The 26,025-nt window shown below is 40.4% G+C and overlaps 1 protein-coding gene across 3 annotated transcripts in view; it reads right to left on the bottom strand.

Annotated features, from left to right (window-relative positions):
* The window catches only part of CFAP54 (cilia and flagella associated protein 54), a 313,535-nt gene that overhangs the window by 85,575 nt on the left and 201,935 nt on the right, over positions 1 to 26,025 (bottom strand). For all 3 annotated transcript variants that reach the window (XM_072655644.1, XM_072655643.1, XM_072655642.1), the window contains exons 47-51: positions 25,752 to 25,874; positions 20,325 to 20,381; positions 14,318 to 14,522; positions 8,348 to 8,424; positions 5,089 to 5,258 (exon numbers count right to left, since the gene is read on the bottom strand). In XM_072655644.1, the coding sequence (XP_072511745.1) occupies positions 5,089 to 5,258; positions 8,348 to 8,424; positions 14,318 to 14,522; positions 20,325 to 20,381; positions 25,752 to 25,874 (632 nt within the window). The remainder of the gene's footprint in view (positions 1 to 5,088; positions 5,259 to 8,347; positions 8,425 to 14,317; positions 14,523 to 20,324; positions 20,382 to 25,751; positions 25,875 to 26,025) is intronic.

The following is a 26,025-nucleotide window of genomic DNA, read 5'->3' as shown; positions in this document are numbered from 1 at the left end:
CACCAAACAGTGCCATCTCTAGGTCCTCTAAGCCCTGCCTGGGAAATACTCAGTGTTCAGTAGAATATGCTAGTAGCATAGAGGGGCCAATCAGTTCTAGAAGATGGTAGGCAGAAGCTTGAGTGGGTCTATCTTTGCCACTGTCCAGTTTGTCTGAGCCCCATGCTGCTCCTGCTGCTGCTGCCCTGAGCTCTACTGCCCGACGCTGGGTCAAGCACTGCCCATCTATGCAGAGCTGACTTCTGCTGCCCCTTCCCTAGAGCCTGTTCTCAAAGGAGATTTCTAAAAGGACAAACCTCCTTAGAACACTACATTTCCAAACATACGAGGCTTCTCCAAAAGCAGACATAGAAGAGTGTTCTGAAAAATATGTCACTGTAAGATTCGTCATTACAGAACTATATAAAATATACTTGATCAATTTCACCTGCTTTACAAACATCATGATTAGCTTATTATGCTTCCTCCTCAAAAGAAATTTCCAAGGAGCTCCAATTCCAGGGTAGGGGGCTACTTCTCCTTAGTTGGCATAGAAAATGGGCTAATCTCCAACTCCTCTGTGCCCCAGCCATATCAGAAATCCATGCCATTAAGAGGGTATCAGTGCATCGTTACCTGGCTAAAAGTGCCAGTCAAGATGATGTGGGGGCCTCTGGAGAATGTACCTTGACGACTTTAAATATAACAAAAACAAGATCATGGAATTAAGGGGAGGAGGGGGAGATAATAATAATCTTGTAAGGTCTGACACCACCAGCTACAGCTGCATCATTGACTCCGCCAACTGCAATCATCCCCAACCCTCTCTTCCCCTTAAGGAGCTTAGTATATAACATAGTTCAGAAGCTGTTATTTTTTTTAGAATACTTTTTTAAAAAAATATTATTTGGATGTAATTAGTAAAAAAATCCATATGTGCTATTTTGGTGTAAGCAAAAAGTTATTCCTAAGTTTGTCTCTAGCTTAAATAAAAAAGCAGAGCTCAAATTAACTTGTGTGTTCTTTATGGAGGAGGAAGAGGAAATCTGCCAGCAACATGTTGTAATAAAGCAGTTACTAGGGTTTAACAGCTGTCCCTTTAAATTTAGCCGTATCTGGTAAACCCCCTGATATTATAAAATCAGTAGGCTTTTGGGACACAGGAATTACCATATAGATGTAAAATTTAAGTTATTTTAGAAATTAAAGAGGGGAGAGGAGAATACTTTAAATTATCTTAAACAACTTGCTGGATCTGAGATTCAGTTTCTCTTCCTTGCAGACTCAGAGGGGATAGAGGCTATCCAAGAGACTGATCAGTACCAGGAGTCCTGTGATCTAGGGCCACCAAAGGCCCTGGACAGGAGGGTGTCAAATACACCCAAAGACCTGTGTGCTTGTGGGGACATTGAGGCTTGTTGTTGAGGGCCTGTGCCACCTTTGGAGGATTTTCCAAGGATGCTTCATCCCTCCCCATGTTGGGATATTGACTCACTCTCTGCCACAGTCACAGAATCTCATGATCTCACAATCACAGAATCTCCTCATTGGAAAGGATCTTGGGTGCTATCTAGTCCAATCTGAGCAAGAATTCCTACCAGAACAATCCTGACATGTTGACCATCTGACTGTTACTTGAGGACTTCTGATGGGGGAGATCCACTGGACTTGTCAAGAGCTAGCTAGCTGCAAGGGAGTTATTTCTTCCATAAAGCCTAAATGTGCCTCTTTGCATAGTCTACCAGTGGTTCCCACTTCTGCCTTCTGGGGTGAAGTGGAACTACTTCAAACTTTCATCTCCCACATGGTCCCCTTTCAAGAACTTGAACAAGGTTGTTGCAATTATCCCAGGTCTTCTCTAAGACAATAGTTCTCTTTTCCTTCAACTGATCTTTACATGGAATGAGATCAAAGGCCTTCACCACTCTTGGTGTCATTCTTAAACCATTGTGCCAAGAACCAAACATGATATGAGCTTCTTTGTTAGATGTAAGTTCCTTGAGGGCAGGGACTGTGCTATTCTTCTTTTTGAACCATGGGTGCTTAGTACAGAGCTTGGTGCATTGTAGGTGTTTAATAAATGTTTGTAGATTGACTGATTGAGATGTTATCTGAAATGGTGAGGGTACAGATGGACTGTTCCCTCTTTATTCTGGGAAGAGTTGACTTCAAAGATGCCAAAAGTCACCTTAGCTTTGCTGGTAAACACATCCTACTATTGACTCAGACTGAGTTTGCAATTCACTAAGACCCCTAGATCTTTTTTCATACACTATTATCTAAGCATCTTTCCCCCATTCTTTTTTTTTTGAGAGACATTTAAACCCAAGAAGAGGAGTTTACATTGATCACTACTGAACTTCATCCTCTTAGATGTGGCTGGAGGTGTGGTATTACAAAGAGTACCCTAGAGTGGGAGAAAACATGCCTTAGAAACTTACTGTTTAGAAGACTTTGGGAAAATCTCTTGGCTTGCTGGTCCTCTTTCTTATCCTTATTATTATTCATCCTTATCCTTCCTTGAGGATCAAGGTAGATGGCCTTGGAAGTCCTTTAGACCTAGTCTAGCCTGGCCAAACTCTTTGGACCCTTATTCTGTCACCTGCTGTGCTAGATAACTTCCCAAGCTTTGTGCAATCTCCAATTTTGACTGGAATGCCATCCAAGTCTTTCTCCAAGTAAACCTCAGGCAGTACCAGTCTCCCAGTCCTTCTAAGGTGTCCCCAAGCCACTGTTGACACTCAACCAGTTTTGAATCCATCTAATTATCATCGTTCTAGCCCACTCCATCTCTTGTCACTATAACAGGCTGATAACAGCAGCAAGGAGGCTCAGTAGATAGAGTGCTGGGTCTGGAGTCAGGAAGACCTGAGTGCAAGTCCAGTCTCTGACTCTTACTAGTGGTATGACCTTGAACAAGTCATTTCATTTCTGTTTGCTTTAGAATCATTAACTGAAAAATTGGAATAATAATAGCACCCGCCTCCTAGGGTTGTGAGCATCCAATGAGATAATGTTTGTAAAGCACTTAGGACAGTGCCTGGTACTAACAGATGCTATGCAGATGCTATTTTTCCTAAAGTGCAGGTCCGATCATGTCACTCTCTTACTCAACAATCTCCTGTAGCTCCCAGTGGTCTCAAGGACTCAGCCCTATTTGCCATTCAGAGTCCTTCACCACCTAACCCCTTTCTACCTTTCCAGTCTTCTCACACCTTACTTCCCACTACATACTCTTCGATCCAGGGACACCAGCCTCTTAGCAGTGCCACAAACAAAGCCCTCTGTCTCTGGACCCTGGATATTTTCTCTGGCTGCCCCCCATACTTGGAATACTGTCCCTCCTCTGCTCTGCTGCCCTCCCTGGCTTCTTTTAAGACCCAACTAAAATCCCACCGACAGGAAGCCTTCCCCAGCCCCTCTTCATTTCAGCATCTTCTCTCTCTTAATTATTTCTTATATATGCTATATAAAGCTTGTTTGTCTATATCTATTTGCATTTTGTCTCCCCCATTAGAATGTAAGCTTCTGTTAGAGATCAGGAGTTGTCTTTTGCCTCTTTCTGTATCCCCAGCACTTACCACAGTGCCTGGTATGCAATGAGCACTTATTAAATGTTTACTGATCAACTGAAATATTTGTCAGACACTTTGCTACAATCTACAGCCTTCCCTTGATCTCTCAGCTCAATAGCCCTGTGAACAAAGGAATAAAATTACTGTGGTATAACCTCTTCTTAACAAAAGCATACTATCTCTAGATGATCACCACACTGTTCATTAACCATTTCTTTAATAATAATGGCTCAGTTTCCATTTCCTCTGCAGATGTCTATTAGATCTATATATCTCACTCTCATTTCTCTGTATATCCTTCCCTCAATCACCAACTGCCTCACTGACATCTCCACCTAGATATTCCATTGGCTTCTCAACTCAACACGTCAACATAGAAACTCATCTTTCCTCCTAACTTTCCTATTTCCTTTGAGGCCCCCATTCCATTCTCCTCCTAGTCAAACATGTGTATAACTTCAATGTTACCTAAGATCATTTCCCCTTCTTTGTCTCCCATATCAAATGGTTACCATTGATTTTACCTCCACAAAGTCTCTTTTACCTGTCCACTGATCTCTACTCACATGCCCCCGTCCTCCTTCACATCCTTATCACCTGCCACCAGGACTAAGGTAATGGGTTTCTCATCACTTTCCCTGCTGCTAGCCTCTCCCCTTTCCAATTCTTCTTCCACCCAGCTGCCAGCATACCCTTACTAAGGCATATATTTGATCACATCGCTCCTCTGTGCCAAAGCTTCCAATGGCTTCCTATTGCTCCTAGAATGGAAAAAAATCCACCACAACCCCCTCAGTCTAGCACTGAAGTCTTTACATAATGGTTTCCTTTTCAGGACTCTCTTTCACTTGATATTCCAGTTCCTGTACCACCATTCCTTTGTTTAGGCCATCACCCTAGGCTGAACACACTCCGTCCTTATATCCACCTGTTCCAGGAACCCTGAGGGTCTTGTCCTCCCAGTTTGATTTTTTTTTATTAAAGGGTCCATCCCTTGACTAACTACTTCATTAAAGAAGCCTATTCATTGAATGGGTGTATCTCACTCAAAGTGAGAATGCTATAAGACCTTAGCCAGAAAGGGCTAAGGTCTCCCATTGCATCCTGGACCATGTCCAGTCATCCTGATGAATATCAGGCCATTGGACCCAGATGGCTCAGGAGAAGAAAGTGAGGTTGGTGACCTTGCACAGCCCTCCCTCACTCAAATCAAAGTCAACTGCAAGTCATGTCATCATCTTGATGTCATGGTCCTCTTTGAGAATGAAGTACAAACACAACAACAACAAGGTTACACCTTCTCTGTGAAGCTCCCAGATCACCTGGATCACTCATTCTCTCTCCCTTCAGTAACTGCTTTTATTTTCTTGCCTGCGTATTTGCTATTTCTCCCCTGTTGAATGTTAGCTCTTCAAGGTCAAGGACTGCTTTGCCTCTGCCTTGTATGTTCAGTCCTTGCACTTAGTAGGTGCCAAAAAGTTTATTGAACTGAACTAAAATAAAGTTACTCTCATCTTATCCATGGGGCACTTACCTGAATGGCGCTTGTTGTCTCTGCATGGCAATAGCGGCTAGCTGTAGCTTGACTTCAATCATAATCTCTAATTCTACTGGGTTAAATTGAGTTATCCTCTTGCGGATGGCTGACTCTGCATTTTCTATTAGCATGAGAAGCTTATCTTCAGCTTCTGTCAGTAAAATCCCCTAAAGAATCAAAGAAAGAAAGAAAAAAATATTTAAATGCTCTGTGCCTAGTACTGCAAGCATGGGTTATACAAATAGAAAAGTGAACCAGGGCCTGCCCACAGGGAGCTGACATGCAAATGGGGAAAACAACCCACATGGAGGGTTTGAGCTGCATATCAGAGGAAAAGGGCCCATGGTCCTTAGGTCGCAGTGGCAATGTAGACGGTAAGGCTTCTTCTTCAACATCATTTCCTTTGATCCAGCTACATCAGTTTCTGATGCTGAGGCATCTGACAGTGCCAAGAACTTTGGAAAGAACATTGCATCAATGCCAAAGTTCCAGTCATTCAAGTAAGGACCAGTTGCTTATAAATTAACCTAACATTCAACAAATTTCAACGAAATGAATTAAATTCACTATTTTTGTTATGAGCCGGTTCCCTGACTCTTTCCACTAATCTATACGATTCTAAGTGTGAAACTGGTCAGCTCTAAGGTTTTACCTAAAACCAGCAAACTGGCAAAAAATGACTGGAAATGGAAAGTATCAAAGCTGAAAGGGACCTTAAGGACTTTATGTAACTAAGATGTAAACTCTGCCTACGTGAATGTATGTAACAGTTACATAGCAGAAAAAGAAGAAAGACAAAGCAAAGGGGAGCTTGTCCATTATTTTCCTAGAATCCCATTTGATTTTTTAAAAATAAATATGGGTCAACCAAGCAGTAAAATAAGAGCAATGAAATACTAGATCATCCAACAAAGAATCAGGGGTTCTGCTGCTGTGTTTGCAGCAGAAAAGGAGAAAGATACAAAGAAGACTCTAGGAAACTTTTCAACAGCAAAATTCTAAAACCTCCGTATTATAGAGAAACCTCCCCTCAATAATGAAGAACTTTTTTTTGTATATTAGATGAGAATTTAGGAATGAAACGTAAACACAATAAAACAAATCATCTCCAGTGCCTTACCATGCTAGAAAGCTATGAATAAACAATCCTGACCTTTCCTCTATGTCTTTTATTAGGCAAGAATAAATCCCCCAATACCCAGCAAGAAGAGATAGAAAAAGAAATTCCATTAAAAAAAACTGCAGGCAGTATAAAATACTTGGGACTATACCTGCCAAGACAAACCCAGGAACTATATGAACATAACAAAAACACTTTTCACACAAATAAAAACAGATCTAAAAAATCTGTAGAAATATTAATTGTCCATGGGCACATGGGTAGACTGAGTCAATATAATAAGAATGACAATTCTATCTAAATTAATTTACTTATTCAGTGCCATACCAATTAATCTACCAAAGAATTATAGATCTAGGAAAAATACCCAAAATATTCATCTGGAAGAACAGAAGGTCAAGAATATGAAGGGAATCAGTGTAAAAAAATGTGAAGGAAGGCAGCATAGCAGTATCAAATTTCAAACCGTATTACCAAGTAGTAATCAGAAAAAATAATCTGGTACTGGTTAGAGAAATACAGTGGTGGAGCAATGAAATAGATTAGGTAAACAATACACAGGAGTAAATGGCCATAGCAATCTAGTTCTTGATAAATTAAAAGTCTAAGCTTTAGAGGGCAACAGCTCACTATCTGACAAAAATTTCTGGGAAAACGAGAACGTAGTTTGGCAGAAACTAGGCATAGGCCAGAATCTTGCATTATATACCAAGATAAGGTCAAAATGGAAAAATGATTTAGACGTAAAGGATGATATCATAAATAAATTAGGGGACCATGGGAAAATATGTCACATCTATGAATAAGGGAAGACTTTATGACCAAACAAAAGATAGAAAGGATCAGAAGTAAAATGGATAATCTTGATTCTATGAAATCAAAATTTTTATACAAATAGAATTAATGCAGTTAAAAGTAGAAGAAAACAGGAAAGTGGGGGGATTATAATAATTTATAACATATATATGATAATAAAATTATATATATATCAAGTTTCTCTGATAAAAACCCCATTACTCAAAGATATAGGAATCTGAGTCAAATTTACAAAAAAATAAGAGCCATTCCCCAACTCATAAATGGCCAAAGGGTAAGAACACGTAATTTTCAGAGGAAGAAATCAATGCTATCAATAGTCATATGAAAAAATTCTCTAAATCATTATTGATTAGACACATACATATTAAAACAATTCTGAGATACCATCCCACATCCATCATATTGGTTAACATGACAGAAAAAGAAAATGATGAATGTTGAAAGAGATGTGAAAAAATTGGGACACTAATGCACTGTTAATGGAGATGTGAACTGGTCCAAACATCCTGGAGAAAAATCTGGAACTATTGCCCAAAAAGTTATAAACTGTGCATACCCTTTGACCCAGCAATACGATTACTAAGCAGTCTATACCCCAAAAAGATCAAAGAAAAAGGAAAAGGACCCATATGTACAAAAATATTTATATCAACTCTTTTTCTCATGGCTAAGAATTAGAAACTGAAAGAATGCCCATTAATTGGAGAATGACTGAACAAGTTTTGATATCTGATTGTAATGGAATATTATTGTGCTATAAGAAACAAAAAGGGGAATAGTTTCAGAAAAACCTAAAAAGACATATGAATGGATGAAGAGTGAAGCGAGCAGAAACAGGAGATCACTGTACACAGTAAAAGCAATTTTGTAACAATGATCTATTGTGAAAGCCTTTGTTACTTTGATAAAGACAATGATCCAAGACAATTCTAAAGGACACATCATGAAAAAATGCTAGAGATTCGCTGAACTCTGCAGATTGAAGCATACTTTTTGACTTTACTTTTCTTGCTTTTTTTTTAACAACATGGCTAATATGGAAATAAGTTTTACATGACTTCACATGTAAAATTGCTATCATGTTGCTTGTTTTCCCAATGACTGGGAGAAGCTCAATTTAAAAAATCAATATTAAAATAAAGTACAATCACTAAAAAAAAAAATGAGTTCCTACCTCTGTCTCGTCAAAGAGACACAAGATTCAGATACAATATCACTTGGTAGTCCCATGGAAGCACATCCTTGAAAATGGGCATGGCCAAAGACACACGGACTGAATGACTATGCATCCCATGATAAATGAAATGTTCAAATTACCTTTAGTTTAGCTGGAGTCAGCTCCTCTTTAGTCTTGGTCAGAATAACAGTTGATGTAGGTTCATCCTTTGCATGATCTTGAGAGTTTGGAAAGTAAAACACAAAGGGTGACATTTCAACCATTGGAACAATAAAAATGACTGCAATGATGACAGCAAATGTTCTAAGTCCAGCATCCTTAGCTTGGGGGAGGGGAGTCGGTGATATATATGTATATATGTGTTCTTTAATATTTGGATAACTATTTCAATATAATTGGTTGCTTTTGCAATCCTATGCATTCTATGCATTTAAAAACATTATTCTGAAGAGTGGTTAGCCTGTCAAAGAGGTCTATGACACAAATAAAGGCTGAGAACCTCTGTTCTCCCCAAAGACTAAAAAATCTGATCTCTCCAAAGCCCCATGTTCCCATATTAAAAATCCAAGTCCCACAATGACAATAATACTATGGTAATGATAAATATTGTTGTTCAGCCACTTCAGTCATGTCCAACTTGCCGTGACCCCATTTGAGATTTTCTTGGCAGAGGCACTGGAGTGATTTGCCCTTTCCTTCTCCAGCTCATTTTACTGATGAGGAAATTGAGGCAAACAGAGTTAAGTGACTTGCCCAGGATCACCCAGCTAGTAAGTGTCTGAGGCTGGATTTGAACTCAGGAAGATGAGTCTTGCTGACTCCAGACCCAGCACTCTATCCACTGCAAGAAGAGGAAGAAGATGAAGAGGAGGATAAAGAAGAAGGAGAAGGAAAAAAAGATGACGACAATATTTATTGTTGTGTTAGGGATGCCAACACAGGAGTGAAACGCTCCCTGCCCTCAAGGATCTATTCTGTCAGGGGAACAATACGTACATATATAGAAATAATAACAGCTAACATTTATGTATCACTTTAGGGTGTGTAAAGTGCTTTATGTAGATTTTCTCACTGGATCCTCACAACAAGCTTTTAAGGTGGCTGCTAGCATTATCATCTTTTGCATGGTACTCTGCTTTTATTTATATAGGAATTCCCAGAAAGGAAACCTCCTCTACCAAAACAGACTGGCAGCTCTTACAAGTATCGTCTTAAAGAGTGGTCTGAGGCAGTGAGAGGCTAAGCATCTTACCCAGAGTCACCCAGCTAATGTGTCCCAGGTGGGACTTGAACCCAAGCCTTCGCAGCTCCATGTGTAGTATTCTATTCTCTCTGCCATGGTATTTCACGATGAGGAGGGAACTTTGGGAAATTTCATGAACTCTGGCTGTTAGGAGACATTTGGCTGGAAAGGACCTTTCCAGTCTTATTCAGGTACTTGGGGTGTCGTTTATTCACTTACGGCTTCTGAGATTAAAAGAATATCCAGACCATCAGAAAGAGTGGGATGTTTACCAAAGATGTCTTAGAGAACCAACATCAGTCCTTTCAGGTTTGCAAAGCATGTTCCTCAGAATATCCCTTGGAGACAGATGGTTTAGCAACATCCATCCTGTCTGACAGGTGAGGTGGCTGAGGCAAAGCAGGAGAAAGTGACTTGCAATGGCTACAAAGCTGTTTAAGTGTAGGAGGAAGGATTTGAACTGAGTTCCATCTGATTCCAAATCCACCTTTTACACCATATGATGTTGCCCCATGGATATATTTTCAGCATGAGAAATAAGAGAAGTGTAGATAGCATTTAAAGATTTGCAAAACTTTTGACAGCTTTCTGAGGCAGCTACTATTGGTAGCTTTATCCTCATTTTACAGAGAGGGAAACTGAGGCTCATGGGCTCAATGACCTGCCAGTAGGGAAGCCAGATCTCTCCCAAGATCAGGACATTAAGTCCAAAACTCTGCCTAATCCCCATGGTGTCTACTTTCCTTGTGTTTGTTTATATGCCTCATTAACTAATTAAGTAATTGGCCCTTATTTGCTTTTTCACTGACACAACATCCATTCAGGACTTATATTATTATCTGGCATGATTAACAACTAGAAACACTGACTTATCCATAAACACACAGCCAAGACTCTGTTTGTTTTCTATGCTATTTGGGGGCTTGGTAAGGTCATGTCCACCTGCCACTGTCCTCAGAACTATGTGCATGTCTAAGGAAATAGGGTAATAACCAGGGCTATACCCAGGGTGAGGTGATGGGGCTTTGACCCAGGTTGCTGAAATTTAAAAGTTCCAATTCAAATTTACTCTGTGTGTGTGTGTGTGTGTGTGTGTATACATACAGACATATATATACCCACACATACATATATACACACACATATATATTATATATTGATTTCTCTTTGTATATGTTAATTCTCTCAAGTAAAATAATAATAAAAGTAGTAGTAGTAGTTAGCAGTAGTAATAGTAGTGGCTAGTAATAGTAGTAATGGCAGTAGCTAGTAGTAGTTAATAGTAGTATAGTTTGTAGTAGTGGGAGTAGTAGCAATAGCAGTAGTAGTGGCAGTAGTCTATAGTAGTGATAGTAGTATTTAATAATAGTAGTAGTGGTGGTAGTAGTGGTGATAGTAGGTAGTAGTAGTAGTAGTAGTAGTAGTAACAGCAGCAGCAGTTAGTAGCAGCTTGCATTTATATGATGCTTTGACAAATATCTCATTTTATCCTCACAACAATCCTAGGAGTTGGGTGCTATTTTTGTCCCCATTTTACATAGGAGGAAACTGAGGCAGAAAGCTGTTAAATGATCCTTGCCCAGGGTCATAGAGCTAGCAAGTGTCTGAGGCTTGTCAGAGACGAGTCTGTTGGTAGGTCTGCCAGCCACAAATCTCTCTGCTCTCTAACCCATCCTCTACTCAGTCATCAAAGTGAATTTCTTAAAACACAGGTCAAACCAACCATGTTATTCTACTACTCAATAATCTCCAGTTGCTCCCCATCAAATTCAGGATCAAATATGAAATCTTCTGTTTGATGATCAAAGTCCTTTATAACCCTCCCTCACTACTACGACTGGAACCACCACCACCACCTTTTCCATCTTCTCATGACTTAGACCCTGAAACACATTCTTCACCCCAGAGACACTGGTCTCCTTGTTGTCCCATGAAGCAGATTCTCTACTTCTCATGGCTCTGGGCATTTTTTCTGGTGTCCTCCATGCCCAGAATATGCTCCCTCCTTGTCTCTGCTTCCTGGCTTCCTTCAAGTCCCAGTTAAAATCCCACCTTCTACAGGAAGCCTTTCTTAACCCCTCCTAATTCTACTGCTTTCCTTCTGTTAATTATTTCCTTTTCATTCAGTATATAGCTCTTTTGTGCATAGCTATCTATATGTGGTCTCCTCCATTAGATCATAATCTCCCTGAGGTCAGGGACCATCTTTTGCCTTGTTTAGCATTCTAACACTTAGCACAGTGCCTGGCACATGATAGGCACTCAGTACATGCTTACTGACTGACTGAGACTGGATTCAAACCTAGGTCCTTCTGATTCCCAGTGCAATGGACCACCTGACTGCCTTGATGCCTTGAGGACAGTGTCTTGTTTCTCTTTCTCTAGATCCGCAGCACCTGCTATGAGTAAGCAATGGAGTTCCTATGCGATGTCGATTCCAGCCATCCATGAAGGATGACCATCACATAAATAAGCATAAACTCTAGACATAGGTCTTTGCTCTTTCTCAGGGCACAGATTCAGTGACTGTCAGACTGAAGCTCATACTGTCAGAGATTTTTTTCACCTCTGGTGTCCTGTGACTGGCAGAGTCCTTCAATGGCTTCTCAACACCCTAGGTCATCATTTGGGTAGAAAGGGGGATAGACTCGACAACAAGAGCCAGAACGGAGAGCCTGCTGCCACTCCACCCTAGCACATTTCCCTCTTCTCTGCCCTGAACTCTTTCATTCAAGTATCTTTTGGTTAATTCTGGCTGTCTCTGACCCTCTGACTGCCCCAGATCTCTGATTTTATGGGGGGAGTCACCCTGAGACATGGAGCCCTTGCCCCTAAGCATTAAGGTCTGTGATTATGGGTATCTCCTTGTTCGCTTTTTCCCAAAATAGCATCTATGACATTTTTTCTGATCATAAAATTGTCATACTCCTCTAAATGCCATTAACTTGACCAATGAAGACATAATATTAGATGAACAGTGTTGCAGGGGGCAGTTAATTCCATAGAAAGCTTATCACCCATGGGCAATATCATACCAGGATTTACTGATATAATAGGCTAAGTCTTTTACTATCAGAAAAAACAGCATTAGTTTACATGATATTAGTAGATGTGCCTTCATAGGAAACCTTTTCTAATTCTCTCTCCCGTTTAAATAATTTCATTTTTAAAACAGCTTATTTCCTATCCCTCTTTATAATTAAAGTTCAATCTGCAATGTGTTAGGAAAATTTCTACTTTAGACACAAATTCACATTTTTAAAATAAACTAAAAATAGCTTCTAATTACTGCAGAGATTTCACAGAGTTCAGTGAATGAAAATAAGGAAGGAAAGAGAGGAGAGAGAGAGGGAGGGTGGAAAGCAGGAAGGGAGGAAGGAAGGAAGGAAGGAAGGAAGGAAGGAAGGAAGGAAGGAAGGAAGGAAGGAAGGAAGGAAGGAAGGAAGGAAGGGAGGGAGGAAATCAAAAAGGGAGAGAGGAAAGAGGGAGGCACACAGGGCAAGACAAGGAAGAGAAAAGAAAAAGGGAGAGATGAGAAAGAAGGAAGGGAAAGGAAAAGAAGGAAGAGAGGAAGGGGAAAGGGGAAGAGAGGGAGGCATTTACTAATACTAAGCATTGAGGTCACAAATAGAAAAGCAAGAGAGTCCCAGCTCTGCAGAAGTTTTCATTCTAACTAGAGAGACTACACCTGGAGGAGGTTTGGGGTCAGTGGTGAGTCAGATGGAAAGGCCCTATGAACCTTACCTTACAGTTGCTGGACCCTGTGCTAGTGCCAGTGTAAACCTGAGCCCAACCCCTGTCCAAATTCTAATTGAGAAAATGAGAGGTTCTAAATTAGCCATGTGTGAAATAATGAAATGTTGTTATATTTAAACAAATGCCAGTCAACTGAAAATCAGTGCCCTGACTGCCCAGCCTTCAGTCTGCCACACTGCCTTCCACAAAGCATCGATCATTAAGGATTCATATGGGTTATATCCTCCCAGGAGAGAAAATATAGATTTCATTTTTAGAAATATAATTTTATTTACAGTGATACAAAGTATGTGTCAGCTATCCTGTGTGCACAACTGAATAGAAATTCTAATACAGGTCTTCCATGAGGTGGTTGTGAAGTCTGGGCCAAACTGATCTCATCCCATCTTCAGTTTCCTCATCTACTCTAGGCTATGCAGGCAGGCCTAGGAATCATTTCCCACATAACACTGGGGCAGCTAGGTGGTGCCTTGGACAGAGGGCCCTGGCCTAGAGTCAGGAAGACTTGCATTCAAATGCAGCCTTGGATGCTTCCTAGCTTTTCTAGCTGTCTAACCCTGGGCAAATCACTAAACCTCCCTTCATCTCAGTTTCCTTAACTGTAAAATGGGAATAGTAATGTAGTATCTACCCTCTAGGGTTTTCATGAGGATCAAGTGAAACAAAATTTGCAATTCCCTCTGCACAATGCTTGGTACATAGTAGGCACTATATAAATGTTACTATTATTATATATTATTATTTAATATAATACCATTATATTACATATCACAGGTTTAGAACCAGAAGGGACCCTAGAGGTCATTTAGTCTCATCCAGATCTTGTAAGTTATAAGTAACTGAGCTAAGATTGGAACCCCACTCTTCTAATCTCCAAATCCAGCTGCCCTATGCTTTGCTCCCTTCCCCATCCCTGCCTGCCACTTCACTGACCCACATAATGTTACCAAAATGAAATGTCATATCTTTCCAGTAGGAGTGGCAGGGACTTGCCTCTGACCTCCACACTACTGTCCACTAAAGAGATGATGCATTGTAGATAGGGACAGAGATCACTCCAAATGTACTTGATCTACAGAGACTGAGTAACAGCTCTCCCATATGGGATTACCTTTATTGGATGTCACCTGGAGTCTGCTTTTCTGGGGAAACTCCCGGAAGAATGATTTCACTTCACTTTCTGGCAGGCAATTTATTGTTGCAGCCAGAGTGATGAAGAAGCGCATTTTGACCAAAGCAAACTTATAGTTGAAAGCTGAATGGCACAGGAGAGTCAAACATCCTGGGACGCTGCGATTCAATAAATCTTCCAGGGCCTAGAAAAGGGATTGTTAACGAGAATGAGTAAAGCATCATTTTAGAAGCTAGCAGTTCCATTACCCCTGAATACAGGACAGAAGAAATGGCACTCTATGTCCCTTGCTCATATTGGGGAGGTCACTCAGGACTATCTAGGGCCTAGAAGGAAAATGTGGGAAACTCATAATATGCTGAAAATATGGTAGCCACCAAAGTGACACTGATCAACTGTGAAAGCTATATAGTCCAGCAATAGATGAGGTACCACAAAATGGTACTGCACACTGGTGCGGAGGAGGCAGCCTCCTTCCCATCAGCAGATGACAGGTGCTACTTTACAATACTCAATACATGAGCAAACAACCCAAGGAAGGCTCAGATGGAGGCCTAAAAAAATGAAGAGTAGTTAACAATAGAAATAGCTAGCATTAATAGAGAGCTTTAAAGTGTACAAAGGTGATTTTATTTGACCTTTACAGCTGAAGAAACTAGAAGCATTAACCTAGAGAAGAGAATATTGGGGTGGAGAGTGATGATCATTGTTCTACAAGTATTTGAAGGGTTGTCATATGGCAGGGGGATCAGATGAATGAATGAAAATGTACATGCATATATGCCTGAATCAATGAATGGATAAAGGGTATCTGGTAAGTTCTTGTCATATGCCAAGTCCTGTGCTAAGTATTGGAGATACAAAAAGGAAAGCAATATGGCACCTGTTCTTAAGGAGCTGGGTCACATTTGAGTGAAGGGAGACACTCTGCTTGGTTCTAGAGGGTAGAACCAAGATCAACAAAGGATAGTTACAGACAGTTTCAGTCCAACATAAGGCATCCATTCTGAACAATCAGAGCTATCTGAAACTAGAATGGGCTCATTTGAGAAGTAACGAGTTCCTCATCAGTGAAGGTTCTTCTCTGGAAGGGTATAGAGAAGATGATCCATTCAGGTTGGGTTACATGATCTCTGAGGTCTCTTCCAACTGAGATGCTGCAATTCTGATGTGAAGTGAGATTGTAGAGGAGGTAATGTCTCTCCCAAAGAGGAATTGGTATATTCTGCATACTCAACTCCCACTTCCAGATCTTTTCCTCTGACAGACTCAAGACCCACGTATTCCTTTATCACCATTCCAGTCCTTATGGCTGCCATCTTCCAAGCTCCAGGACACTGCCCCATGCCTCGGTGATCTCAGCACATTCAAGGACTCCAATATTCATACCCCATTCCTAACATCTTGGCCCCTTCATTCTTCAGCTTTTCATGACCTCCAGCCTTACTCTATCTCAGTCTTATCTAGGGATTATCATCCCTCAAGCATCCTCACAACATACACTGGAATTCCCTTCTTTGATCGCAATCTCATCCTTTTACCTCTCCCACTGATTTGCTCCTCTTAAATTTGGTTCTCACTTCATCTGGCACCTTTTTTCTTCAGTCCCTATCTGTTTTCCCTGGACATCTTCCCAGTTCCTTTCCCTACAGGCTATCACTGCCAACTATATGCTCTCCTTTCCCATAAATCATCCTGTTAACCTCTGCCATCCTTACCCTGTAAAAGCCCATCTCTGGGTAAGTCATCTTTTACTTTCTCCTCTCCTATATTTGAGCTACTGGCCACTGCTGGAATAAATTACAAATCACAAAACTGCACTGATTGGACCCACTATCAATTTGTATTAGCTACTCCAACTGGGCCAGCATGACTGCATAGTGCTCCTGTCTGCCATGTTCACACAAGAGTTGTTATAAATTTCTCATAGCACTTTACCCAGGGGACCCCCCCCACCTTTGTACTTGCTATATCTCCTTTTTCTTGTGTCATACATATTAGTATTTCTGTTTTTCCTTCCCAATACATTAGAAGTTCCTTTGTATGTCCAACACTTAGTCTGGTCTCTTGTATTTCCTAAGCATCTTTTGAAAGAAACGGAACCCAAATGAATGGAACTGATTTGAATTCAGAGTTGATCAGGACTAGGAGTAGAGTGGCCATGTCCATGTGTCTGCCATGGAGGGCAAGACATCGAAGCTTCCAAGGCTAGAAGTCATTGCAGGGTCATCTAAGTCAGCTCCATAAACAGAAGAGTTCTGACCCCTTTTGGCATCATATGTCACTAGACTTTGGCAGAGGCTGGTGAAGCTTACAGGAAGCCCCCCCCTCTCTGAATCAATTTTGTTGCCTACATTCATAAGTGAAAGAAAAGCTCGATTTCCCTCAGAGGTTAGTGAAAATAAATATATGAATTTTTCATATTTTTTCCTCGATCTAAATTCATAGGTACTCCTCACCCTATACACCTCCCATGCAGAATTCCCAGATTAAGAACCCCTGCCCTAGCTAATGTGGAATTCTCTCTAGGATGTCTTCAACAAGTAGTCATCAAACTCCTCTCCAACACTTCATGAAGGGGGCACACACCAGCTAATACTGAATTAAATCTTCCTCCTTATAGCTTCTGCCTCTACCCTTCTGGCCGAAAGTTGGTAAATTCCTATCAGCCTTATTGCTGTTGGAAAAATGGAATTACTGGGTTCATGTCCCAGGAAAATAGACATTCAGCATCATTCAAGTAGATTTAGGTGGAAGTACAAAAATCAAGACTCTCTGGGTCTCTAGTCTGCCATCTTACCATCTCCAAAGGCTGGCCCATGGTCAGTAGCCAGAGAGATGCCAAAGAGATTCTCAAGTTTGTTGTCCCATCAGGCATACTTATGATGTTATTAACTCACTACCAGATTTGGACAAGGGTTCAAAACTAAGTTTCAGCAAATACAGCACTTTTTTTTGGAACATTGATGTAATCAGCAATGATAATTACATACAAACACTTAAGGATCAACAGAAGATTACTGAGTTATATTCTTTAATGTTATTTTCCCTCAATGCTAAAAAAAGAGTGTGCTCTAAAGGATATTAAGCAGCCTTCAAAACAGTATTTTAATTAGTTAACTAACGAATTCATTACTTTGCCATTCTCATTTTATATTAAAAGCAAAAGATCTGAGTGACATTTCCTTTATACACAAAATTATTCCTACAGGAGAAAGCAGGAAGAAATGGAAAAGATGACCTGACATTTCTTTCTGAAAGGAAACAAATACTCCCGAGCTTTCTGAGGTCTTGGGACCTTGAATGGCATACAAATGTGTGATTACATCCTCTTAATGGCAGCCCTTTCAGTGCAGGCTTCTTACAGGGAACTCAAGATCCATTTCACATTCTAATGAAAGAAAAAAAAAATGAGCCACCTGAAAATGAAATCTTCAGAATGAAAGTGAGCAATAAAGGAGATTCACAAAGCTACTTTTATTCCGAGAAAAGTACATTCCTAACTCGTTATAAGACATGGAAATGATTCATAAATAAATTTGAAAATAAAGTCTTCTCAAAACTCCTTAAGAAAAGTAAAGAACTTTTCTAAGGGAAGAGAACCCTGAGATGATATAGAAGGATGCCCGCACTATTTGGGGGTATTTTCCATAGCAAAACAGCATGCCCATTCTATTGCTGGTGACAGTCTGCCTATCCATATTCATAAAATAGCCCCACCATGGCTGAACGCCTCCCTAGCTATGAGAACAACTTGTCTTTGCTATGTATGGTCCTTCCATGGCATACAGAAATTGCTGTTACTGATTTTGAATAGAGGTCATCCATTCTTGTTCATGCGGATGGAGGGAATGAGGATGGCACAAAGGCATTTACCCTGTTTATTTGATTCTTTTAGCCAGCGTCAAGAATTACTAAATGGATGGAATGGGACCCAAGAAACAACCTTCTGCTCTCTGAGAGAAATTTCATGGAGGTTCAAGAATTCTCTCCTCCTGATGCTTGACTAAAAGACAAAAAAATATCCCAAACACCCCTGTGAAAGACAGTCTTCTCAAAACTAGAATGGAGGTAAAGAGGAGAAGAGCAGGTATGAGAGAAAAGCAATGCTTGATGATCAGGAATTTCTAACAGTGAATAACTAGTGTTAGAACGTTTGATGAGCATCTAATGGGAAATGTGAATTTTGATGAAAACATATGTAAGCATATCGCACATAATGTATACATACATAGTGAGTGTATGCAACTAAAGTTAAGTCAAGTCAACAAGCATTTCTTCAGCATATATTACATGCACAGTGTTGCAGACACAAAAGAAAAACAACCCAAAGCAGAACAAAAGTAAAACCAAAAGCAATCCCCACTCTCAAGTAGTTCTCAGTCTAATGAAGAAGATGAACAACTACACACAAAGATATAAGCAGGAGAAACTGGAGAAAACCACAGAGACAAGGCACTAACATTCAGGGGGCTGGAAAAGGATTCTTGAAGAAAGTGGGACTTTAGATGAGACTTGAAGGAAGCCAGAAGACAGAGATGAGGCATGGGGAACAGCCAGTGAAAATGCCCAGAGTCAAGAGATGAATGTGTTTCCAAAACTGGAAAAATGAAGATAGGAACTGACATTTGGCCCTAAATGGCCCTGCTGTACTCATGGCATTCCTATATGGATTTAATGACTGTTTCTAGACTGATGATTCTCAAATCTACTTTTCTTGCCCCTACCTCTCTACTGATCTCAAATCTCATGTCCCCAACAGCCTTTCAGATATCTGGAAGTGGATGGCCAGTAGATATAGTAAAAGTAAAATATTGAAAACCAAACTCATGATCTTTCATCCAAAATCCTCCCCAATCCACCATCCTTATTACTGTTGAGGGGAACACCAACCTCCCAGTCACCCAGACTGGAAACCTAGGAGTCATCCTGGACTCTTCACTCTTGCTCAATTCCTCACCCACCCCCTCCCAATGCCACCTACCCTTTTTTTCAAGCTATTGACATGTCCTCTTGATTTTACCTTTGAAACAGCTCTTGAATACACCCCCCGGAACAGACCCTCACACCTTCTACCTGGACTATTGAAATAGCGTCCTGGTGGGTCTGCCTGCCTCAGATCTCTCCTTCACTTAGCCGCCACAGTGATTCTCCAAAAACATAGGCCTGACCATGTCACTCCTCTAATCAACAAATTCTAGGGGTTCCCTATTGCCTTCAGGATGAAATACAAAATGCTATTTGTCATTCAAAGGCCTTCCTAACTTGCCCCCTTCTACCTTTCGAGTTTGATTCAGTGACATGGCCTCCTGGCTGTCCCACAAATAAGACTCTCCATCTGGACATTTTCTCTGGCTGTCCCCATGTATTCTCCCTCCTCCACTCCAACTACTGACCTCTCTGGTTATCTTTAAGTCCCAACTTACATCCCATCTTCTTTAGCAAACCTTCCCCAAACCCCTCTTAATTCCAGTGACTTCCCTTTGTTAATTATTTCCTATTTATCCTCTATGTTGCTTGTTTGTATATATTGCTCATTGTCTCCTCCATTAGAGTGTAAGGTCTTTGAGGGCAAGGACAGGCTTTTGCTTCTTTTTATATTTCAGCACTTGGCACATTGCCTGGCAGGTAGTAAACATGCCCTTAATAAATGTTGAATGACTGACTTATGTTCTCAGCATTTTGTCTGACTTTGTCTTGGAGTTTTGAGAGAAAGCACAGGTAGGTCAGAAAAGGCAGCAAGTCAACAAACTCTTCCTCAGATCCAATACTGGCCAATAACAATGATGATATATGATATATTGCTTGTCTTCTCATGGAGTGGGGGGGGGAAGGAGCAGGATGGAGGGAGAGAATTTGGAACTCAACATTTTAAACAATGAATGTTTAAAAAATTCATTTAACAGGGAAATATTTAATGAAATAAATAAAAAATTTTAAATATAAAATTTACAAATGATGATATACAGAAAGGTATTTTACTTACCTGTATATTTTCTTTGCACATATAAGATTTTCCTGCGTCAAATGGCTGTGTGATTTGCTAGCAAATACAAAATTAGAATTAGCGCAAGGACTTCTTTTAAGTTTGACAGTGAATTTAATTGAGTGTTGCTACAGCAATGTGTTCTATAGTATCTTTAAAAGACTGTCCCAGTTGGCCCAGGTGTCTCTAGCAAACTCTGTACCATCAGTGGTATGGAAGTGTGATGAGTAAGAATTCATCCCTCCCAGGAAGGTGAACATACACTCTCCTTCTTATAGCACAAGTTAACCTAAGGAGAAGACTTCTACCATACTGAGTCAGGAAAACACAGGGGAAAGAGACCACTGGGCTTGCAGTTCATCTCTGATGATTGCTGCTTATGCGATCTTGGGTGAGCCCAAGTCATTTGGGCCATAAAATCCAAGTCACTGGGGCCACCAAATGTTCAAGATGGTAGGATCCTGACTCAGAGTATTAGCTCACCTCCCTTCCTCCCCCATTTTAACAGAGAGTCATGGCTCAGTGACTCGTCCAAGATCACATAGTTAACCATTAATCAAATCAAACCTATTTTTCCTGACTCCTAGTTCACAGAGCTACAAAATACTGGAGAGACGGGAACTCAGAAATCATTCTAGCTAAACCCATCCCTGCACAAGAATCCCTTCTATGATACACCTGATGGGGAGGTCACTAGCCTTTATTTAAAGATCTCCAATGAGGGAGGCCCACCCTCTCTCTTGAGTTAGCTCTTTCCACATCTGAATAGCTCTAATTATGAACAAGTTCTTCCTGCCATCACGCCTAAATATGTCTCTTGGTAATTTATACCTTTGTTCCTGGTCCTACCCAAGCAGCATAAACTAACCCCTTCTTCAGTATGATCTCTTATGTCTTCTCTTCTCTAGAACAATCTCCAGTTCCTTCTAGTGATCCTTGAGGGTAGCAGTTCTCAAACTTTTTTACTTCAGAACCCCTTTAAACTCTTAAAAGTTACTGAGAACCACACCCTCCTCCTTCAAAGGGCTTTTATTTATGGGGGCTTTATCTATTGATATTAATTATGCTAGAAATTTAAATATCTTAGACTTTTTCTGAAAATAGTTTTGACCTTGCAGATCCCCTGGAAGGGTCTTGGGGGACCCAAGGGGTCTGTGGACCATAGACTGTGCTCCAGCTTATCAAAGTCTTTCCTAAAATGTAATGGAACACAATTCTCTATAGAAGATCTCATTAGGGTAGAGGATCCCTGGGCCTGGATAGTATGTCTCTCTTAATACACCTTAAAAAACCACATTGGCCTTCTGGCTTTCCATACCTTACTCTTTTTACTAGTCTATACTTCATTCTTGACTGAGCCTCAGTTTGTTAAACAGCAAAACAAGGATAGTATTGGTTGGACAATCCAATTCCCAGGGTCATTGTGAGATCAGGTGAGACTCTTTGTATGACACATTGTCACCATAAGCCTAGTACAAATGTAAGTTGCTGTTATTTTTCCTGCTATTACTGTCGATGAATTGAAGGAGAAGAAAAGGACAAGGAGGAGCACAGAACTATTGAGAAATCAGGCAGAATGATCACAGGAACACAGGATTGGGAAGATGAAGTGCTTCAACAGGAAAATTTACTTCAAAGGGTCCTTTGAAGAGAAAGGACAGGGAAGCTGTGAGGTTGGGGCAGTTAGGATCCCGGCACAAGGAGGAGAGCCCAGGAGACTAGTTGACATTGAGAACCATTCGAGGAAGGATTAAAAAGGAACACAAGAGGTTTTGTGCTCAGTCTGTTAGGCGTGAAGTAGGGACACTTTCTAGACAGTGAGGGAACAGGGGCCTAGAGAAAGGAAGAGAGAGAGAAGCCAGGGATAGAAGAATTTCATAATCATTTGTTAAGAGATTTTAAATTAGTCTAATTGTTAAAAAAAAAAACCCAACAACAAATGGGGTCAGAAGAGTCAAACACAACTGAAAAACCATTAAAACAAAAAAAAACTGGTTAAAACATGGTGCTAAAAATGCCCTTATTAATGGGTTCTATCCTTATATGGGCCAGTTAGCTTGACTTCATGTCATCTTCAGATACCAACCAACCATCACAGAAAGAATATCACGTAAGAGGTGGGAAGAGAGTGAATGAATTAGTAAAAAGCACCAAAAACAAAGTGAAAAAAAATAAGCCCTGAAGGCTGCTAAACAACCCACTGGATAGACCTCTAAACTCTCAGATAGGAAAACCATGAGCTGAAATCATGCCTCAGGCATCAGACCCTACGACTGAGTCATTTAACCTCTGTCTACCTAGGTTTCCTCTTCTTTAAAATAGAGATAATAATGGTATCTATCTCCCAAGGTTGTTGTGAGGATTAAAGGAGATAATATTTATAAAGTGCTTTGCAAACCTTAAAAATACTACTTATTTCTATTTTTGATGGTAGATCAATAAATCATCTTCAAATATTCAATATAGCTTTGGATCTCTGAGAATGGTGAGCTCAGTGAAGGATCAGATTTGAAGCAAGGAGACTGGAGATTGGATGAATATTAGGGGACATGTCTTCTGTCATGGAGGAAGGGAGAAAGCAAGTGAAGGACACTCCAAAGCAGCAATTAAAGCAGTGAGAGGAAAACCAAGACTTTCCATCATCAAGGATGTCACAGTTAGCCATGGCACAAAGATCAGATTCTGGAGGCTAACCTTTATATTCAGCCATTGGAAAATGGATAGTTAATTCCCTCTGGGAGAGTGGCTTTGGTACAGCAATAATACTAGGATCAAATAAGGTTTGGAAAATAAACCAAATAATGAACACATTCCAATATAATATGAAAAAAGGCTTTGTAAATGATAATAATGATAATGACAAATGTTCATTTAGGGGTTTAAGGTTTAAAACCTCAACCCTATAAGATGTATATTGCAAGCTTTAAGAGCCCCATTTTACAGATAGGGAAATTGAATCTCAGAGAAGTGAGTGATTTGCCCAAGTCACACAGCTACTGAGTGATAGTGCCTGGATGGGAGCCCAGACCTTTATTCTACCACAACTCAACTAACCATTTCCATGGGCCTACAAATGCGCATTGGTCCCACCCATACTTTCATTTGTTACTGTGATTCCCTACCTTACCCCCAGGTCATCATTCTAGCTCTACGTGTTACTTCCCAAAGCACTGAGCAATGAAATAAAATGCCAATTTACTTATGGCAAAAGCAGCCAGGAGTCCAGATTGTTGGGAAAACCAAAGCAAAAGAAAGTTCAAAGAGGCAGGATACAGTAATATTCTTTGAGCTCCACTTTGATTTAATTTAGACCTAGGTACAGTGATCATTCCTCATTTCTGGGGCTACTTCATGCACTCAATTCAATTCCTGAGGATAGAATAAGAAAAGTTAGGAAAAATTACCTCCAAATGGACCCAAAATTTGAAATAGATTGGAAAAAGTGGGAGGAAATGTTTTCCTAAGAGAAAAACGAAGAAATCAGGGATGAGAAAGCGACACCCAATTCTTAGTCTTTAGGGGCATGGGTAGAAACAATCAAATCAAGAAATTAGAAGAGATTACCTTTGGATTAAGGTCACTCTCTTTAAAAGAGAATTCCTAACATTCTCCAAACCGAGATACATATTCATAATGAAGCATCTCATTGTTGTTATAATAAATATAATTGCAAAATAACAAGGCCACTAGGAATTTGATTTGTTTTACACATTTCCTCCCAATTATGGTAGCAACAATAGTGCTGTACTACCATGAATATGCTGACCACCGAGAAGCATGAGACTTCCATGAACTGATGCTGATGCAAAATGAAGTGAGAAGAACCAGGGAAGCGCTACACAGTGACTACCACAATGTAAATGGAAACATCCACCACCACAAAACAATCAAAACTAATGTTGTGAAATTAGAATGGCTAAGTTTAGCCCCAGAGAAGAGACAGAAGAATGGACCTCCTTGTTTCTTTGAGGAGGTAAGAAACTATGAGTGTGGAACACTGCTCGTAAGGTTGAACTTCTTTGTGTTTGCTATATCCATTCATTTTGTGGAGATTTGCTTTTGATAAATGATTTTGTCTCTCTCTTTTTTATTCTATGCTATAAAGGACAACTATCTTGAAGGGGAAGGGAAATGAGATTCATTGGGAATGGGAATGATAAAAATTCAATAACTATCAATGTACATTTATTCAAAGAAAAATTAACATCACTTTTGTCTACACTGGCTATATATCCCCACCAGTCACTTCCTAACAGCAGGTCCAGGACCCTATCCACTGTGCCCCCTCACTGGCCATATACTACATGTGCCAAGCATACTTGGAACTAAAAAGATGAGTCACTGCTGACAGGCAGAATGGTGTGGTGGATGGAGTTATTCCATGAATGAGGAAGACTCAGGTTGAAGTTCTGCATCTGGCTATGTGACCTTGACCAAGTCAAGTAACTCTGAGCACCTCTTTCAAACTAAGTTGCAGAGAAGATACCAGCCTACATAGGTGGGAGTTCCCTATATCAATGAAGCCATAGGTCTAGTCCCTTCCCCTATCCTCCGCTAGTCCCTGGACAAAAACCAGACATTTAAAGTACCTACAGATGGGATTCTTAGTACCCCTTAGCCACATGCTATCAACACTTTGCAAAGGAAAAGTGCATGGAGGACTGATGGGGGCTACTTTTCTTGAGTTCACAGGTTTCAATGGCTAAAGAATTCATAGCTGAGGGGCCAGTCCAATAGTGATGGGCCCATCTGTGGTCACTTAGGCTGGTCCTCAGACCAGTACATTGATATCACCAAGGCTGTCTTGGAAGCCTTTCCAGTCAGGTGGGACCCATAAGAATTTGTGTTCTGTTGGTGCCACCATAAAGAACTAAGGTTACACACCATGTTTCAACAAGACATTGTAGCAGTAGGACCCTGTAGAATAACTGATAATTATGTAAGCAATGAGAATAAGCACACAAGCTTGACCCAGGCAGTATGCAGGGGACCATAATAAACCATGACTAATATTCTTCAAATGAGTCAAACTGATGAAAACTGCATTAGTGATGACTTTAAGTGTTCCACATATGGCTCCTAAGCACTGGTTTTCCCACCCTGTTTTTCTAATTCTTTGTTTTTGTAGCAATCAGTCTATTCCCAGAGGCTGGACTGCCATTACGTAGGAGCCTACTATAACTCTGAGAGTCTACAAGGCCACTGTGGGTCAAATCACATCACCCAAACAATCCTCTGTCCTGGGCAGGATGATCGAATGGCCAATCTAAGGGGGCTGTTAGTGTTGTTCCCCTACTCCCCATCTTATAAAGGGTCTACTAACCCTTCAGAGTCACAAGAACAACTTGATGGTGACTTTCCTTAGATTTTAGAAGAAAAAGACTTTAAAGGTAAAGCTATGGCTTTGACTTAGCCTTGCAGACTTACCTTCGATTTCAAGATAATTTTGGAGCCTGAAGAGGTGGCACTGGGGGTGACTTTTCCAGGACAAAGACTGATTATTTCATTATAAGCTTCAGAAAGGAGTCCTAAGTCAATAAGGATTTCTGTCTTTAAACAAAAGAAAAGAAAAAAATGAGGCTTTGGATCTGATCATATTAAGTTACAGTGTGAGAAATGGAATCAAATCCCTCTAAACTCAGGATTATCCTGATTAACACTGATAAATAATCACAGAAAAAAAAAGAAGAAGATATGTGTT

Source organism: Notamacropus eugenii, chromosome 3, assembly GCF_028372415.1.
Source record: "Notamacropus eugenii isolate mMacEug1 chromosome 3, mMacEug1.pri_v2, whole genome shotgun sequence".
NCBI lineage: Eukaryota > Metazoa > Chordata > Mammalia > Diprotodontia > Macropodidae > Notamacropus > Notamacropus eugenii.
This window is presented reverse-complemented; position numbering and strand designations above follow the sequence as displayed.